The sequence below is a fragment of the Buteo buteo genome, chromosome 10, assembly GCF_964188355.1.
Source record: "Buteo buteo chromosome 10, bButBut1.hap1.1, whole genome shotgun sequence".
Classification (NCBI taxonomy): Eukaryota; Metazoa; Chordata; class Aves; order Accipitriformes; family Accipitridae; genus Buteo; species Buteo buteo.
This window is the reverse complement of record NC_134180.1, coordinates 44,656,198-44,675,389: the sequence shown is the minus strand read 5'-3', so window position 1 is coordinate 44,675,389 and position 19,192 is coordinate 44,656,198. Positions and strand designations below refer to the sequence as shown.

The window sequence follows — 19,192 nt, the reverse complement described above, 5'->3', positions numbered from 1 at the left end:
CCTTACACAAGGCTGAAGGCTGATACATCCATCTGTGTCATAGCCACAGTCCAAAGGAGGAATTGCCTTTGCATTTATCCTTCTTATGTTTTCTCTTTTTACCTTTCTCTCAAGGGTCTTGGCCAGTTTGTCTTTTCTTCTTTTTAAACCAAGCAGTCTTGAATGGGATGAATGGGAGTAAAAAATTCTGCCCAGGACTACTACGAAGTGTATCCCCACAGCACTGGTCACGCTCTCTCTTCAGTGTACCTCTCTGAGTAGCTCCTGACACTCACAGCAATATCTGGTCCCTGCCTCCTCCTCCTGGCACCCGTACAAACCACTGTTGACAACGTGCCTTAAAAACACAGTGTGTTGGCTAGCAATAGGACGAAGCAGCTCAAGCAGCTTGCAGGCTCCAACGCCACCACTTTTCCTCAGCTGCTGCTGCTCTCCCCACTTGAACTCCTGACCACACAGCACACGCACAGACACTCTGTGGTGGAAATAAGGTCCTTACCTCAATATTGCACAGACATTCTTCTAATTTTGTGACTACTTCTGAAAACTCTGGTCTCCCCTGTGAATACAATAGAAAAAGCAGAGCTGTGTTAAAAATAGAAGGGGGGGGCATATCTTCTGTGATTAAACTGACTCATAGATATGTGATGAAACACAGCTCCTCTCCATTTCCCTTTCTCTGAATTTCATGGCATTGCTTTCAGTCTGCTTGGGAATCTGATGGGAACTGCAAGTTCAGTACTAGCTACGAAACTGTGTGTGTGTGTGTGTATAACAACTTTGCATTATTTTTCTTTTTCTGCAACAATTAGATTTGAGCTAGTAATGACTAGATCATAAGATTAAAAAAATACTAACAATAAATTCTTGGCTCTGTTTATATATTAGGTATGCTTCCTCTTTGCCCATAAACAAGACTTAGAACACAGCAACAGCTGTGAAGAGCAGCGGACAAGCTCCTGACCAAGACTGCACTTATGACCACCCTCTTCATTCCCTCGTTGGAGTACTTGCATCCTTCCATGTGCACTGGCTCCACTGCTGCTCTCCACCGCCTGCCCAACCCCTTCCCGGACACGTGTCTCCATCTCTGTGTGTTTCAGGTGGCACAAGAGTTTGCAGAGGCCATGCTAGGGACAGGATCAGGCAGCTGAGGGGAATGAAAAATATACCTCCTTCTTGTTACTGCTGATCAATACCCTGTTCCAGTTTACAGCACAGTCTTCCCAGGGAAGTTCAGGCTTAACTAAAGCATTGCATACAATGGTGTTTGACAGAGGAGGACTGGGAATACCTTAATTAAGTAACTGTTAAACAAGCTCCTCATTCCCATCACCACATCCTCCTCAATAAAATTGCCTGCAAGAAGTAGGCATAATCTAAAAGCTTTAGGACAAAGTCCTGCAGCCCTCACATCTACGAGTGATAGCAGAGGGATAATACACACAAGTAAGACTTCAGCTTTTAGCCCTTTGTGAGAAAGTGTAGTAACAAAATGGGTGTTAAATGCTTTTCTTTCTCAAAAGGGTTAGAAAGAAAATGACCAGTCCATTTTAAGTTCCATAGACTTGTCCTTGTCTGCAGTTACACAGGAAAGGGAAGGAGAAAATTGTGTTTATTCGTGTCCACAGCAGTGTCCTGGCTGATGTGTGCTCCTTGTGGCAGTGGCTTAAGGCAGCGAGACAGTCCACATCCTTCTCCTGACTCTGGCCACCAGCCGGACACTGGCACAGCACTTTGGAAAGACACTGTTCCCACAGGAATCTCAGGCTCCAGTAAGCACTGCTATGAGTAACTTACACCTAGGAAAGTGCTGGGGAAAACTACCATGGCAAATATACCCTCTGAACCACAGAGTCCTTCACAGGGACAAGGAGGCCTCGGAAATGGCTCTTTAGCTGGGTGAAGGCTGGTGGGAAGAAGGGAGATCCCATCTGATGACTGGATGGAAACTTGATTGTGAGGTGATTTCGGTGGTTCCTTTTATAAAGGATTCTGTTATAAAGCAGTGTATGACCACATTAAAATATCCCTGAGCTCTAGTCTACAAAGTGTTCAAAAAACACTGCATTTATTGCATGTGATAAACTCTGTTGCCTTCAGTGGAACTTGATCAGAGCCCATTGGATTAGTCCATTGGAGACAATGGAAGAACTCACTGTAACGTTAGAGTTGTACTTGATAAAATCAAACCAATGTTTATTTTCTTTACAGAACTAAGCCCCAGGTACTATGGCAAATACTTTGACTTTAATTAAAGCTTACAAATTAAAATAGCTAATGAAAAATGCTGCTTAAGAGACACTCTAATTTTCTAGACAACAGTTTGCCTTTGGAAACAACTACTCTCAAAAGTTTCTGGAAAAGAGATGTTCAGGTACCTGATAAATAGTAACAGTGACATGACACATGGGAACTAGTTTTCAGCTGGGATGAACCTTGAATAAAATTAAAGACAAATAAAAGGATAAATTTTCACATTTGGAGGCATTTCATAGACATCAGGCAAAATCCACACAGATATACTCCATTTTCTGCCATTTGTTTTTTTTTTCAACTGAGCAAACCTCTTGAAGAATTCTGACCTGTGAACACTCGTTGAAGCCCCAAAATTCCCCATTGTCCCCTAACAAATAACCTGTCTTTTAAGTAAATGTCTTTGTTTATGCACCTACAGTGAGATGCTGTAAAATGGATATCGATATGGTGATGCTTTTTATTTTAGATATTTTGCTTATTCTGCTTGTTATAGTGTTTCACTAATAGCATTCAGTCCCTTCTCTTGAGTGGTAAGCTCAGGAGACGTCACTGTGTCAAGGATTATTATACATACTAGATAACTGAGACCCTTTGAAAGAATCGCTTGTAACTCTCTGCAGTGAATTTACAGCAGTATTGTATATTTGTATTGACTGTTTCCGGGTAGGCTGTTGACTGCACAGGAAACTTTGCAAATGCTGACAAGAGGGTGATAACACTGCTTCATTTTTCTCTGCCCAGTGGCCTTCCTGATACTATTTCAAGGCTCTCAGAAGTAACTCAAAACCTTTGTTACTGAAAATGGTAGCAAAACACCTTTAATAAAGCTCATTTTAGGAAGTTTTTGCCCACATTTTTTGCAAAGTTCAAGCCATCCACTGGCTGATTGAGCCACCAATTGCCTTATCATTCTATCATGCAGATCTAAAACATTAGCAAGATTAAGTTATGTTGGAGTGATACTGTTGAGTAACAAAGTGCATTAGGATTCTGAAAAGATGGTGTCTTTTTATTGGGGCTAAATGAGCTGTGGAAATGCTAACAAGATACGGTGACTATATCCATCACATAGTGCTTGCTTAAGTCAACAATTTAATATGACATCTTATTAATAAATTTAAACAGATTGTGAGTTACATGCTGATGATTATTAGCAGCTACTTTATAGTTACATGGAAAACAAACTAACACCCTGCCCCTCTCATAAAGTGCAAAGACAAGAGCATATTCAAGAATCCAGGCAACACTAATAACAATAAATAAACTAGTGATGAAATAAACTAGCTATGCCCTGCATTGTGCATACATTTTATCCACAATTCTCACACTGATATATTATGTACATAACCAGTAAGGAATACAGTCAGGGGGCAAAGCTCACTGCAGTCAATCACTGCCCAAAGTCACACAAACCTCTTCCCCTGTCTTGGTAGAGAACTTGAGCATGTGCTTTAGTTCACTAAACCAGGTAAGAAAGCTCTCAAGTATCCAGGACAAGGACAGGTTTAGGCACATGATAACCTGCTTTTCTATGCTAGGCTAACTAGAAAAGTGACTCCAGGGAACAAATCCAGGACTCTGTTTCCAGTAGGAAACGCAAAGTCAGAGTATCTGGTTCAGTAATATGAAGCTGTAATACAAAACAAGGCCTCCTATAACACCAGAAAATCACACAGGTTCCAAAATCTGTTCCATTCCTCAGAAATGACACTTCTACATTGTTTAATGAAGACCTTGAATGCCAGAATAGCACCAGGAAACCAACCAACCAACCAAAGTTTCCAAAAGCCTACCCCTGCAATGTGTTTCCTAAAGCAGTTAATCCACTTTGTGGAACATTTTCTAAGCAAACTGAATTTCCAGTCTCGGGAGTATATTTCTTGACTTTTCAGACAGTTTAGAGCCACGTGCAAAAATACCTGTGCAATTGCTGCAGCAGCATATGCAAAGATGGCATTATAAGAGCACCCAGGGTCCCTTGCCTGGCTGACACACAGAAGCACATAAAGCACCTACCTATCTCCATAGTCCTCTGTGTGAGAAATGCTTCATAGAGATGACATTCGTCTGGCTGCTTTCTATTTTCCATCACCAAGGAACACTGTCAAAGCCCAGAAGTTATGAACAAACCCATCACTCTTACGCTCTACAAATGCCAGAACAGTAACACTGTCAGTAAGACAGCCCCGATGCAGAGCCAGCACAGGTGCCCACACACTGCAATATCTGCATTTTCATGTGCAAATACACAGATGTGTATCCATCCAGTCAGGAGATACAGCTGAGACATAGCATCAGAAAAGTGCTGGTTATCAACCCTACTTTGGAAGATTCGACCCTCAATATAAGGACAGAGATATAAAGACTAGTTAGGGGAGGATCACTGTTGTCTCTCTACCATGGATGGTCTCAAGCACCATTAAATCCTGCTCTGGCTCTAAAGGCTACCAGTCTGAGGATGATAGTGTTTTTCCAATCTTGCTTTAGTTAGTTGATGCTCCCTCTAGTGCAGAAATAGCAACAGACTGCAAAAGCCAATATAAAACAATCTTTCTTTAATCACCATTTTATAATCTCAGAAGGGAACACTTGTGTATTTTATTTTCTTTAACACTGCTGCTACTGAGTTAATTGGGATAATCAAGACAGACCCCTCCAGCCATAAAAACCAGTCAAAATTGCAGCATGTGAGAAAGGTGGCGTAGCAACAACCTTACTGCAGTGACTCCCTGTTAAATCAGACTCCTATCCTGCAGACATTGCTGGGCTCCAAAAGACAGTAATTACAGCAGATGCAACACACATTTTCAAAATTCACAGTACAGTTACTTTCTATCCTAAAGAAGAGTTTATTAATTTTAACACGTATATGAGGTTTGTCTTTATCAGCATTAATTAGAGTCCCACGTGAAAATTCCCAGGGTATCAGCTAGGGAAAAAATATTCATTGTGATTACTATTTTAAACCCCTGAAAATTAAATTCCATATCATATAGGGGGGAAATTGAAACAATATGAAGACCTGTAAAGAGTTTAGACAGCTGGAATAGGAGAGGCCCATTTTAGGATTAGCAGTGATGTAGCAGATGAGAATGAGCCACTCTGGGCGAGCTGTGTGTGTGAAATGCATGCATCATTGGCTTGTACCCTGCCTGGCTCTAAGTGCTGTTGCTTTCTCACTTCCCTAAGCAATGAAAAACACATCCCAAAACAACAGCAATGATAATAATAAGCAATGCAGTCATTTTTGAAATATAATAGAACAGATGGCTTTCAGTTTTTCAAACTAATATGTCATGTCATGGCATAGCAAAAAAAGTAATCTAATAGTTAGATGCACAGGAGAATTACATGATGCTTCTGATAAATGATCAAGTGACTGGATGAAGCAGGAGGCCGGAGGAGGGCTGTGTCCCCACAATTCAATCCAGGCAAGATGGAGATTATGGCAGTGAGCTGGGCAATGCAGCTGGACAGACTGACAGAACTGGGCACTGATGGAGAGACTGCAGCACAGCACGAAGAGAGGGAGCCACTGGGGAACAGCACTAACTCCTGCTCTGCTCCCTCAGGGACTGTGGTGAACAGCATTTTCGCCATCTGAGGCTGGCAAAGAAGCATGGGTGTGAACTTTGTTACTGCTACCCCTTCTCACCTTCCCACACTGCAGTATCCTCTCCACGGGACTGCCCTTAAAATTGCTAGGGTCTTGCCATGTATTCCTGAAGTCTCACCCTGGGAGCAGGCTACACCGTTACCAATCAATCACAGCTATCCATAGGTTTTTGGGGGAAATGGAAGGAGTCGGTGTAACCTCTGGAGCTGGTAATGCTTTGACATGTGGTCATCTGAGAGACCCTCCACATGCTCATGTCCTCTGTTCTTCAGGCCATGGCTGGAATGGCCCTGCTACGGAGAGGGGTCCTCTCTGCTGCTGTCCCAGCAGACACTGAGCCCAAGGGCACCACACTGTAACTTCTGCAAAGCACAGCTCTCCCCAGGCCTTTGGGAAAGATGTACAGCTGACTGTATTTGTTCTGTTTTAGTACCCAAAACATATTTGCCACTGGATATTTAGAGAACTGTCAACATAGTAGGAGTAATCTTTGAATAAAGCAATATTAATTAAAGGAACAGACACCTTCCTGGCATTTCAGACATTAAAAAGCAATGAGTACATTTTTTTCTACCAATAATCCAAAAGAACCACTTTCTTTGCATTGGAATAAGTGAAAAAACATGGTTTGCCAGTTCCAAAGATCATAAATGTGATCTTTTTAGGATTAAAGCTACAATAGGGAGCAGAGATCAAGAGCCAGAATATTTCTACAACTCGTAAATCATGTTCCTGTTTCTCTTTTACAGCTGCTCCTGTAAAAACTAACACCTTAAGCTTCCCTTATGGGATGCTTACAACAAGTCAGAGGTATTTGAGGATGTTCTGTGCCCCAGACAAAAAAGGAGCAATTCCAGGAAATGGGAAGACCCTGCAGGATAAAAAAACAGGACCAGAGTCCTGGCAGAGGTGGCTTCCCTGCTTGGAGCTGGGTGCAACTGCCCAGTCAGTGCATTGGCCATCTGAGTCACTGGTGAATATTCAGCCCTGGTTTTGAATGTGACAGCCCAGGCAGTGTGTGTAGCTGTCACTGTCACATCTTTTAGCTTCTTGAGGTGGCTGCAGTGTTTTCCCTCCTCAAATCCCATATAACACTTCACACTTGTCACCTGTATTTCCCTCTCCCGCTGAAGTGCAGAAACACTTGTTCCTGTGTGCTGACCCTCATTTCTGTACAGCTGCCAAAAGCTATCCTTGACATACTCTCTTTCATCTCATAGCTTAAAATTTTGCCTGCAGCCATACCACCGCCAGCAGCCAAATCACCTAGGGCTGAGAGCTCATGTTAGCTCTCAGGCTCAGAAAAGTTAGGTATAGTTCGTGCTTGGACAAAGACGGCTGGGAAGCAAACCAAAACATGACAGCCCATCTTGGAGCCCAATGGTTGTTTTCTTACCTTCTTTTAAGTCTTCCTATTGCTTGGGTTAACAATGGCTTTGCATTTGTTATTGCTGATCCTGCAGCCTGTGACCCCTGAGGCTTGCTCCCTCTCTCCCTACAGACTGCAATAACCGTTCTGAGTTTTCAAAAGGCACAGTATTTTATCTATGATCTTCTACACTCATCATGTGTTTCCAGTGAGCACTGTCTTCTATGGATGTCACTTCCCTGTTTTTGGCTAGGTCAGTTCTACTAAGCCACGTGTCAGTAATCAGAACTATCATCTTTACAAGATAGTGAGGAAATTTTCTGGTGGAGTGATTCTTCAAAGCAGCAGGGAAATTCTGGTCCACTGTTATGGCATCTACAATGCGAACAGCCCTGCCGGGAGGCAGAGATACATTAATGATAAACGCAACTCAGCTAAGTGTGAAGCTTGGCAATGAACGGTCTGAATTACATGTGAACAAACTTGTTCTCACATGCAGTTACTCAGAATGCATCATTATCTGAAGAAAGTCTGAGGGGTCATCATCAGGTAATTAAATGTAGGGACTAACGGGATCTCTGCACTGCTGCATATTATGCCTGCAGAGCTGTCACCACCACTCTGCATCTAACAGGCCAAACATTATCCAGTGTTGCAAGATACGTGTGCCTTGTACTACCTGTGAGATAATATGGCAGAAGGCTTTAACTGATCTTATTATTCTCTCTCAACTTCCAACCACTGTAAAGCACAAGAAAACTACCATAGCATTTTCAAATTTATATTTTCCTAACAATATGCTTATGTGTGCAATTTTGTCTTTTAAACTTTTTATTACAGGAGTTGTTGGTCTCTCTTGTCTAGTCTTGGCCTTCTTTACCTGGAAACTTGAACAAGGTAGAGCAAATGAACATGCATCAGAAGATTCCAGATGCATCCTAGTGTGAACATGAGCCAAGAAATTATCTCACTATGGGATGCTGTAACCACTGCTTAGCTCAGGAAAATGGAATAATAGTCATGTCTATTGTTGGGTCTGACAAAGAAACATGAGACTTTCTACAGGAAAATAGGCATTATGCAATGCTAAAGGCAAGTAAAATGTCCATATGCCTACAGACATCACTTCAGAGCATTCGGAGGGACACTGATCACAAGAAGAGTGGTTCATTCGCATGCCTCAAGTGCAGGTTGATGGAGTTGTGCTCTCAAGAGCTTTACAGAAACGTGCCTGTGAATGATGAAGCAGAGGCCCTGAAAGAGGATTTCTGCAGAGCTGTTACTAACCCAAGCAGTCCTGGGCCAGTGGGAAGATTTACAGACTATAGCACTGCATAACCTTTCAGAGGTCAGTAAAGGTGGATTTTCTTTTGGAAGGGAATAGAGAGGACTGTAAGGTGAGAATCAGAATGAAATTCAAAATCCAGAAGGAAAAACAGAGTTTGGTCTTCCATCGTCATGCATTTAATGAGAACATAGCTGAGTAAATCAGTGGCCGTAAGCAAAATTCAGGGACACGTTATACCTCCTGTATGTTGGTACACATGGCTATAAAAAAAACACAGTAGTGATGACCAGGTCCAAGTAGGAGATTGTCATGGTTTCCTAACCTTGCAGTCAGGTTAAAAGTAAAACCTATAGAAGATAATATTGGACTAATATGAGGTAGGGACAGGAAAGTAGTATATTTTGTTTGACTGAAAAGCAGAAGAACAGTACAAAACTCAAGATTTTCCTATTCTATCCTTCAGAAAGCTGATGGATACTTTTAATCATCAGCAAAGTTATCTCTAAAAAACCCTCACAGTCTCAAACTACTCACACGTGCACAGTACTCCCAAGTAACAGTATGCCATTGAGGACAGTGGCATCTGAAGAACTTTAACACTAGAGGGGTTATCTTTAGAATAATACAATACTATCACAGCATTCTTCAATACTCTCTGTGGAAAGGATCATGAAGTGGATCCTCTACCTTCTTAAGAATGAAAGCAAGAAACGTGCCCTGGTTTTGTAACTGGGATGATGGAGTAGATGGGAAACTTCTGCTGGAGATGCAAATTTTTTTTTTAAGTGTTTTTAAAAGGAACCCAGATAATAGACTGAATGACATTACTTTGAATTTGAAGGCAGTTTGAAAATCAAGGTATTATATTAGTGAAAACAATTTCTGCTAGAGAAATCTGGTTTGCATCACCATCTCGGAGGTGAGACTTTCTTCCATTCTACATCTCTCTTCCTGTGTTGCTCCTTAGTTCTCTCCTGCTCCCCAGACAGGCTCTGCCTTCTCTGAGCAAATCCTCCCTGAAAGTTCCCTTCTCAAGAAAATCGTACCAATGTTAAACTGTTCTTAAAAGTTTGTATCTTTCCACCACATAAAAAGAAGAGAGCTAGACAGACTGTTCTTGCAGTCTTTTCACTGCATTGCACACTTTTTCAGAGTGCCATATCAATCTCACTGTCACCTGCCATCCTTCAGCACTCCCAGGTTATCTGTGCTGGTTTCACAGAGCAGCACAACAGCATCCAGCCTATGACCATGACTTCCTCACCACCACCACCACCGCCAGCAGCTCTTTCCTCTCGGCACTCCAGTCTGTGTGCGGGCCAGAGGAGCAGGACAGGGTGTCCCTCCCTCCTGGAGCTACATTGGCAGAGGAAGAGGGGAAATGTGCCCAGCGCTATGTCCTGCCTGAGTCACCAGTGGCCACTCACCTGCCACGAGAGCTCTGCTTCCAAAAGCACTTATGCAGCAGTATCTTGTCAAAAACCTGTGTAACATTTACAATGAGATTTTTTAAAAAAGAATATAAATGCCTTGCTCCATTCAGCTGCAGACTAGAAGTCTTTTACAAATCTGGTGCTTATGAGTCCAAGTCCTTTCAATCAGATTATGCTCCCAAATCTTTTTTTGTTTTATGGTGAGACACAGCCCTTTCTGAAAATGTTGCCCTCGATGTCATTCCCTTTCTTTCCAATAACCATACCAGGTTGGTCCAATCCATCACCTCAAGACTGCGGCTGGTGCAAGTAGGAAAAAGTTACAGAGAAAAAACCACAACCCAACCCCCTCAAAACCCCCAAATACAGATTCCAAAGGAGCTATATGGAAGATAGAACAGACCTGCTCTGATGTAATTTATCTGTCCCCCATTCAGTCCATCTCATGGATCAAACTTTATTATTTGATTTAAATAACTACATAAAGCAAAGATTTAGCCAAAGCTTTCTCGTGAGCTTGAATCTTCATAGGTTTCCCTATGTAGTACCTTTGTCCAGGACTGTTGGAGAACACCTAATATTCTCACAGTCATAGTGAGAGCCATTATGAGCCAATGGAATCATGATGCATCCTTACGCAGTCCTCTGCGCATTGGGCAGCAATGGGATTAAAATGCTGCATTCCTGTACCCACCTCACCCCCAGTCCTGGCCTCTGGTGATGTTGATGCCTCTGTATTGCAGGAAAGGCTTTAAAATTCAATCAGTTAACTTTATTGGGCATTATAAAATGTGGCCATAACATGAGAGTGTTGTCTCCACAGTGCTCTAAGGTGATAACATCTTATCCTTCATGGGTTAAGATTTTAGCTAAAAGGTTGGTGTTATGCTGCAACTAGAAAGGCTTTTTTGCACTACCTGGATAAGCATCCCAAACAGCTATTTAATTGGTTTAATAATAAAAATAATAATAATGATGATGATGATACTCCTTGTCCTAAATTCCACTTTATTGTTTAGCAGACATTGGGAATGACACATTTAGCAGAATATGTGAAATCCTTGCAAAGGAGATACTTCAAAAGTGTTTAACAATTAAAGCATGGCAGTCTCCTTTAATACCAGAAGACAGCTTAAAACTGCAAAAAGTAGGTTTTTTGCAAAAAATGCAAAAGCATTTCATTGCAAGCCACCACCAGTATCTCTGGTGCAATGGAATCAAAGGAACATGGTGTGCAAAAAACGTTACCAGTTTGCAGATCACAGTGTGGCAATCAATGTGGACTGCCAGAAAAAGACAAAAATGTTTCTTCACTACTAGGAAACAGTCTTACCTGCAAACACAGGAACCATGATAAGTTCCAGAATTATTCTACAGGAAAAAACCCATAAAGGTGGAGAAAGAGAAGAACAAAAATCAGTAACAGAATAACAGAAGAATACTTAAGGACAAAGAGCTACTCTGATCAGTTGGAGTCAAGAGAAGATGAATGCAAAAAATTGGTAGCTTTTATGTAGCTAAGCTAGCAAAGGGGATGGGTGTTACAACTGGCTCCTATGAGACAGGATCACAGGAAAAATGACCGCAAAACATTGGCATCAAAACCAAAATGATTGCTTATGAAACTAGAAGACACAGGAGTTCAGAAACAATAAATAGGAAAGGTAAACAGTCTCCATTCAGGATCTTCTTGGAAATCAAAACTGGGTGAGAGAAGATGAAGCCAAATGGAAAAGTAAAATGAAAATAAGGGGACATGACTTGTTGACTATAAAATTTAATTTGCATCCAATATTAGAATCCAACCAGGTGGACTGTCCTGTAGTGAACAGCTGGAATAGAAAATCAGTCACCAGTGCAAGGCATTGCTGAATGAAATCCCAAGGAAACCGTCAGTGGCTTTGAAAATACAAGTGATGAAAGCAGAAGGAAAAATAAAGCAGTATCTTGTGCAATCACTAATAAGGACACATACTCATGAAGAAAAAATTTACTCCAAAAGTCTTGCTCTGCATGTTCTGACAAGCAGCCATCACCTGGGAGCAAAACCACAGGAAGTGCAGTTATTATAAGGAATAGTGTTAGATGCAAGAAAATTGTCAGAAGTCTGCAGTGTCTCAGTAATGGATGTTTATCATCCTTCCCACAACATTTCCAACATAAAAAGGAAGAAGGGTCCGAAGGCAGAAGTCCTAAAGAACAAAACCACCTTACCTCTGTCCTCATCCCCTGAGAGTGATAGAAGTCTCTCTCCTAATTTCAATCCTGAATTGCAGAATTTATTTCCCACAGAAGGAAATGAAGGTGATGTGATGGAGGCCACAGGACTACATCTGCAGAGACATTTAAAAAAGGAAAGACACGCCAATTCTTCTTCAGGTCTCACTAATGAGACAGCAGTGGGAAAGAGCTCAGAAGAAAAAATCCTAGCATTGAATTGCGTAGACAGTGAGGACTAGTTTTTGAAAATACAGTACAATACCAGGAATGCAAAATTCTAAGCAAATATGTAACTATAGTAGAAATGTCAAGGATTTGGGAAGCACATGAAAACATACACAAGGAGGCCTGCCCCTTCCAAACCTTGTAATTCAGCTGCTGTGGCCCAGGTTTCTGCCAAGAGTGGTACAATTTCAACACAAATGAATACTGTTCCCTGTTAGAGTCACCAAGTTTATACTTGAGTATTCTAGTTAACTGCCAGTTAACTAGAAGTAAAAAGAAGAAATTGATATTGCAGACAACCTGAACAGGACTGATAACACTGGAGAAGGTGGAAGAAAACTAGAGAAAAGAGGTAATACAATGCCACTTAATGAAAATTAATTGAAGTTGAAAACATTATTTTTCAGACATATAAATAATCTCAGATACTAAAACAGAAAATATGCCACAAATTTTGGATAATGTGAAGAGCAAAACATACCAATACTATAAAAAAAGTACCAAGTAACACCTAGTACAGCCAGTATCCTCAGTCCTACAGAAAATGGAAATATATTACTGGGCAGTGATACCAGTCTTCAGATTAACAGTGCTGTGCATACAGAAGACATGCAGGATTTACAAGACTTTAAAAACAATCAACATTATCAAGACAACAACGAACACGAAGAAGCTGAAATGCCACTGGAAGAACATGAAGCAGCTTTGTTACCAGAATTAGGAGACAGTAGTTTTGAGGCAGAAAATAAGGTGCCTTTAATTCCTTGCAGAAAAAATGAAGCTGAGAACTCAACTACAAAAGCCCTATTGTACCCACCATCTGTGGAGTATGCTAATGCATCACCTTTGGAGGCAAAAGAAACTGAGGGAAAAAACCCATCCTGACAGTCCTCTTCTTTCTTCAAATCTACAGCCAAACTGCCCCAGCTTTCCTGAAAGTTATTAGCATCATTGTGGTGGGAAATTTCAACAAGTCCAAAAACATAAAATAGTGTTTGATTAAAGTATTGGAAAAAATCAAAGGTAATTCTGCTCAAGTAATTTTACTCAATTAACTGAATAGTGGTTTTTGTAATGGGAAGAATCAGACAGGAACCACATCTGGTTGTGCCAGAGCCAAACAGAACAACATAGAATACAAGCGAGAGGAAGCTAAACCAGGAAAAGTTCACTGACCAGAGCAGTCAGTGGTGTTTATGACCTGGAACAAATAGCATGAATTTAACGTAGAAATTTACATTTACAGCTCTCAAAACCTTGTCTGCTCTCTGTAATGTACACATTGAAGCTCTTAAAATATTTCTGTGCTTTGCTTATTACTGTTTGCTTGATGGAAAGTACAAAATCTTTTTTTATACCTGCATCTATTAAATTCTACCTTGAACTCACATCGCTTGCTAAGATTTCTGGCCTGCTTTCCCTTGGAAAGTTCAGGTACCTGCTAAGTTCCTGGTGGTAGGGACTGATGTTTGAACCTCTCCAGGAAAGGTGCCCTTCCATTCACAGCCTGGTAGCCTGCTTTTAAGATGCCTGGGTGGCCATCCCATAACCAGTCACTGCATGCTCTCCAAACAGTTTGCTAGAGCTGCTGTTTGGAAACTAAATTTTAACACAGAAAGAGTTCTGAGCAGATCCAAAATATTCTTAACTCTTTATTTCCTTAACTTCCAAACCTGTGGGTCTGAAAATTGATCACTAAAAGATCACCTTATGAGGACTAGTCTCTTGGACTAGGCAATGTGTCCTCATTGGTCTTATCTACTCTATGTTTGAGAGGAGAAAAATATATTGCTTTAAAAGCAAGAAACACAGTAATAAGTAAATATATAAAAATAGTTTTTCATGAAACACAAATACACAAGATCAGTATGCAGAGTTTATCTTACAGCATCTTAAGAAAAAATCTCAAAAAACAGTGAGAAGTTTTGGGTATTATGAACCGAGAGCAGCTGCCATGAAGAAGGAGGCCCCAGATTGATCCCTGTTTCTCTCAGAAACAGGATCCTATCCCCAACTGTTTCCAGAACAGCAATGTGCCAAAAATGCCAGGGAGAGAACTTCTGTTTGTCTTCAGGTCATTCTGTCTTCTACACACCTCCTGTGCTTGTATCCTATTAGTGTATCAGGGAATAGCCTCAGGACATGGTATAAAAGTAGTCAGAAGTTTATATACTTCCAGGGTAACTTGGCTCCTCTTTGGGATGGTACAGATTTTATTTTTCACGTGGAAAAAATCAAGATTTTGTAGAAAATACCTACAAAACTCTGAGAGCAGCAAGTATTTTTCTACTCACTCAATAATAACTCAAGTCATAATCAAAGTTACATAATTAAAGTTCCATTGAATGGCTAAACATTAACTTATTTTCCTCCTCAACTGACCAACTCTTCTATATTTCTTGACATATACCATTATCTCTCTCAGGGCTTTCTGCAATGGCACTTGCCTCGGAAACTGGGGCTTTTGGGAAGCCGTGTGAATTTAGACAGATGGTTGGCCAGAGAAGAAATACCTGTTTTCCTGCTGCCTTCCCGGCTGTGCAAGGCGGGGACACTCACCTCGGGACAGGCATTCCAGCCTCTCATCAGCAGGGTGGAGATGGGCTTGGGGATGGAGTACCCGATGGGTGGGCGGATGTGGTGGTACGCCATGTCCGCTGCCGCTGCCGCTGCAAGCAAACAGCCCACAGAAACCCATTAGCACCCAGGAGACACACATGCTCCCAGGAAAACACAACCTATTTCCTACTGAAATACATCCCAGCAGGTACAGAAATGCCAAACCATTAAACCTGTAGATAAAGACTTGTAGCTTGAAGAGGCTTTCCAGTCCATACAGTTTGTAAAGATAGCTAAGACAGTCCATAACCCTGAATGGAAACACATTGCTGTTAAGACTGAGCATGGGTGAAGACAACCTAACTTAGCTTAAACCCTAGGGGGGAAAAAAAAAAAAAAAGGCCTTTGGAGGAAAAAATGAGTTAACCTTCAACTCACTTCTTAAAAAATTTATTATCGTCATTATTAAGACAGGGTGACAAGTATACTCCAGTTGCAGATAAATTGGTAACAGACTCAGATGTCTTAAAATAACCCATGGCTGGTTCTCTTACAGTTGAAAACAAAAATTAATTCTAAGTGTTTCTTTAGTAAAAATCTAGTGAGTGCCTTTTTATAAGTGCAAGCCACTACTGACTGAGACAAAATTGCCAAAATCTTTTCCTAATTGGGTTTACACATTTAGTGAATCCAAATACATGGCTAATCCCTCTCATTCCTTTTGAGCAACATTTTTTCAAGTCAAAACAAATCTTTTTTGAACTCATATCAAAACCTAAGTAAAATCCTTTGTTTGCCTGACACTTTAAAATGATGTGATCAGAGTACATGGGACATGCAGGGAACTGTAAGACTGCAACCATGAGACTGTAACAAGAATGGTCTGATTTTTTTTAACCATATCCCATTCTCATCAGAGTATTCATCATAAGAATAGATTAATTTCAGCCATTGTCTATCTTCATTGCAGCTTTTGTCTGCATAATGATGTTTCAGAATGTTAATATCAGATAAATCCTGTGATATTTTAACTATATGTAGACAGGAGGGGCAAACACAGTTTGCCTAATTTTGATTCCACTGTAACAAGGTTTTGAAGGCATGACTCGGATACTACCGGATTTATGTTTTGCCTAGCAGACATTATGAAAAGAGGGCAAATGCAAATCAGATTAAGATAGCAATGAAAAACGCTCCATTTTTTTTCTACCAAGTTTCTGCACAACAGCATGGCCACTGATCCACTTCTGACCATGGGAGGACAGACTGCAGTGGGTGGTGGTGAAGGCACGGGGGGTCCAAAACCTCCCTCATTACCTGTACTGGCTCTTACCACATCCTGCAGCACTCTCAACCTCTAACAATTCCTGGCAGACATCAAGGGGTCAAAATCTCAGGGAGTGCCAAGTGTAGTCCTGGAAATGTTGATTTGCTGTTGCTACCCCAACACTGTTTGCCAGTGCTTTCTTAAGCTACACGAGAATATGCTCAAGGTGGAGATTTATCAAGGAATGGCTTTACCAATCCCAACACAAATGTGAGAGTCAAAAGGCCTACAGTCAGGGTGACTTGTTCATAATCCTAGAACTGGATAAAGAATTTTATGTTATGTAGATCTGTAGTGAATAAGGTATGGGATTATAGTGGGATAGTTCTACGCTTTTCACTGAATGCAAAATCTTAGCACTTAATAACAAACTTCAGTAAAATATTGGTTAATATTATACAGTGTAGCTACTTCTCTAGTTCAGAGAAATTGAAATGTTAATTCATTGAGCATCTTACCTGGTTTCAGGTGAGCAAATGGAATTTCACCCGTTAACAGCTCCCAGAGGCACAAAGCATAGCTGAAAACATCGGCTTTTATGGTGTACCTTGTACACTGGGTGAACACCTCAGGGGCCATCCAGCGTAGGTTCTGCATGTCAGGAAACATCAATAATACATTAATAGTGTTTACTTTCTCATATATGCATCTTTTCCTGTATTTGTATGTTTGTTTTCCTTGCCTCCATTGCTCCACAAAATAACTGGTAAATTTGCCAGGAAAAACTTTCACCTAGCTTGCAAAATCTAGGCAGTATATTATTGCATGTTATATGTAACAGCATTAGTATGGTAGCTGTCCCAACTCCATAAAGCCAGACTGATATGAGAGTGGTGCTAAAACAAAAGCAGAACACCCAGCCTCAAAGTCTGGAGACCACATCATAAGGTCTGAACATGCCACATAATACCAATTAATTATTACTCCAGCTGATAGATGGAAAAAACTGACTACAACTGCATTGGGTTGGTGTCCTCTCTCTTGGGATCTCACTGCTTTCTGCAGAAGCCCAGTTCTGAAGCTGCTTCACAAACAACCAGCCTCTCACTGGAGTGACGAGTTCAGGTGTTTTTGCAGATTCCTTGCACTTCAGTAACTTAATCCACATTCTTTACAAGACAGCCCTTCTCAGTGAGACATCATCAAACCCTGGCAGGATCTAGGTCTGCAGCAGCAGTGCTCACTCCTCATAGAGTGAGAGTGTATTACGATTTGTTAAAAAGATGATTGCCAAACCCTGGCTTTAGCACCACCCATCCTATTCCACAATTAGTCATTATGATGATGCAAACTTTCATGACCATGGAGTGACACACAGAATGCACCTGTGTGCGCTTAAGAAGACAACAATACTGTCTTGTAAAGCTGACTCTCTGTGACCAATAGGCTTGTAATGGAGAAAAGAACTCTGAAAGAAAAATCAGTGTCAAATAACTAATTCCCTATTTGAAATAGGAACCACCTGCCAGCAATGTGTGTATGTGAGTGGGGAAGAGCGGATTAAAAAATTGACACTTTACTAAGGATTTGAGGGGGAGGGGGGGCAATAGAGTTCCAGTGACAAGCCTATAAAGCATTATTCTCTGTTGCAGACACTATATATTCACTCATCTCTGCTATTAAAGAGGCTTAAAGAAAAAAAAAAACAAAGAAACATTAAGAGAGATAAAATACTATACCAGTTCATCTTTCCCAAGAAAAATATTTCTAATGTAGTTTTCTCCTAAACTGACTTTGCTTGTATGTTTTATGCTAGTTATATGGAACAAAACAAGAAACAAACCCCAGGTTGTTTTGTCATATTGTCTTCATCCACGGATTGCAAAAATCTAGATTCTGAAACACACAGAACAACAACAACAACAAATTACTGTCAACCCAATACAGATATCCACCTTATTATGCAAAAGTCTTGGTAAAAAGTATTTTGGTTTTGTTGTTTTTTTTTTTTTTTAATAACTCTGGGGTTTTGAGAGTCCAGGAGAACTGTGATAGCTGTTTTTCAACAAGGATGTGTACAGACAATGAGGCTTCTGAGACCTGCATACCAAATTCAGCGCTGGCATAAATCTACAAAGCTCCATCGACATTAATAGCAGTTTACAGCAGCTGAGGATCCAGCTCAGAATTTGTGACCTCATGGTTATTTGTACTGGTTAATATAACTGCATCTAGATTTACAACGAACAGTCGCTGAGCCCTGCATTAAAATGCAATGCCACAGAAGCCTGTCAGTCTTATTTAATGTCAGAAAAGCAGCCCACCTAAAAATAGCAAGATCTTGCATGAATATAGTGAAGGTGGTATATGCTACATTTTGTGATACATAAATAAGTCCCCAAGCAGGACTTAGACGCCTTTGACATATCAGAAAAATACACTTAAGCATGCATCTGCATGACTAAGGGTATTGTCAGCAATGCCCCAGACAAGCAGCTACTCCCAAGTGGTCCAAGCCTTCTGCTATTTTCTTGCTTCAGCAGGCTGGATAACAGCAGGTGTGGGTCAGCACTGGGTCCCTCACAGATATGGTCATCCTGCCACCTTCCTCCTCCTGTGTTAAGCTGACATTCATGCTTCTCTGCTGATCACATCTGTGGTGATATTGCACAGTAACAATGGCCATGTCTTAAGTCAAGTGGTTCCTAAGGAGTTAGATCAAACCAAGCTCCCTAAACTCTACCCTTGCACCAAGAAGAATGTACTCCCATGGAGCCTGACTGATAAACACCAAGAGAATGCACAAAATCCAGATTCAGAAAATATAGCCTAGTCTAATTTTGGACACAAAGTTACTAAGGTCCATAACTGAAATAATGAACTACATTCTGCTCTTTTAACTAAAATGAAAGAAACCTCTCCTATTGCCACGGGGCTTTGCTGCCAACAGGCAGAC

General features: G+C 40.9%; 1 protein-coding gene across 3 annotated transcripts in view; it reads right to left on the bottom strand.

Annotated features, from left to right (window-relative positions):
• The window catches only part of TNNI3K (TNNI3 interacting kinase), a 90,769-nt gene that overhangs the window by 15,171 nt on the left and 56,406 nt on the right, over positions 1-19,192 (bottom strand). For 2 of the 3 annotated variants that reach the window (XM_075037380.1, XM_075037381.1), the window contains exons 19-22: positions 18,080-18,132; positions 16,755-16,887; positions 14,970-15,079; positions 500-559 (exon numbers count right to left, since the gene is read on the bottom strand). In XM_075037380.1, the coding sequence (XP_074893481.1) occupies positions 500-559; positions 14,970-15,079; positions 16,755-16,887; positions 18,080-18,132 (356 nt within the window). Of the gene's footprint in view, positions 1-499; positions 560-10,971; positions 12,002-12,179; positions 12,299-14,969; positions 15,080-16,754; positions 16,888-18,079; positions 18,133-19,192 lie in introns of those variants that run through there. The other variant, XR_012651861.1, reaches the window with a different exon arrangement.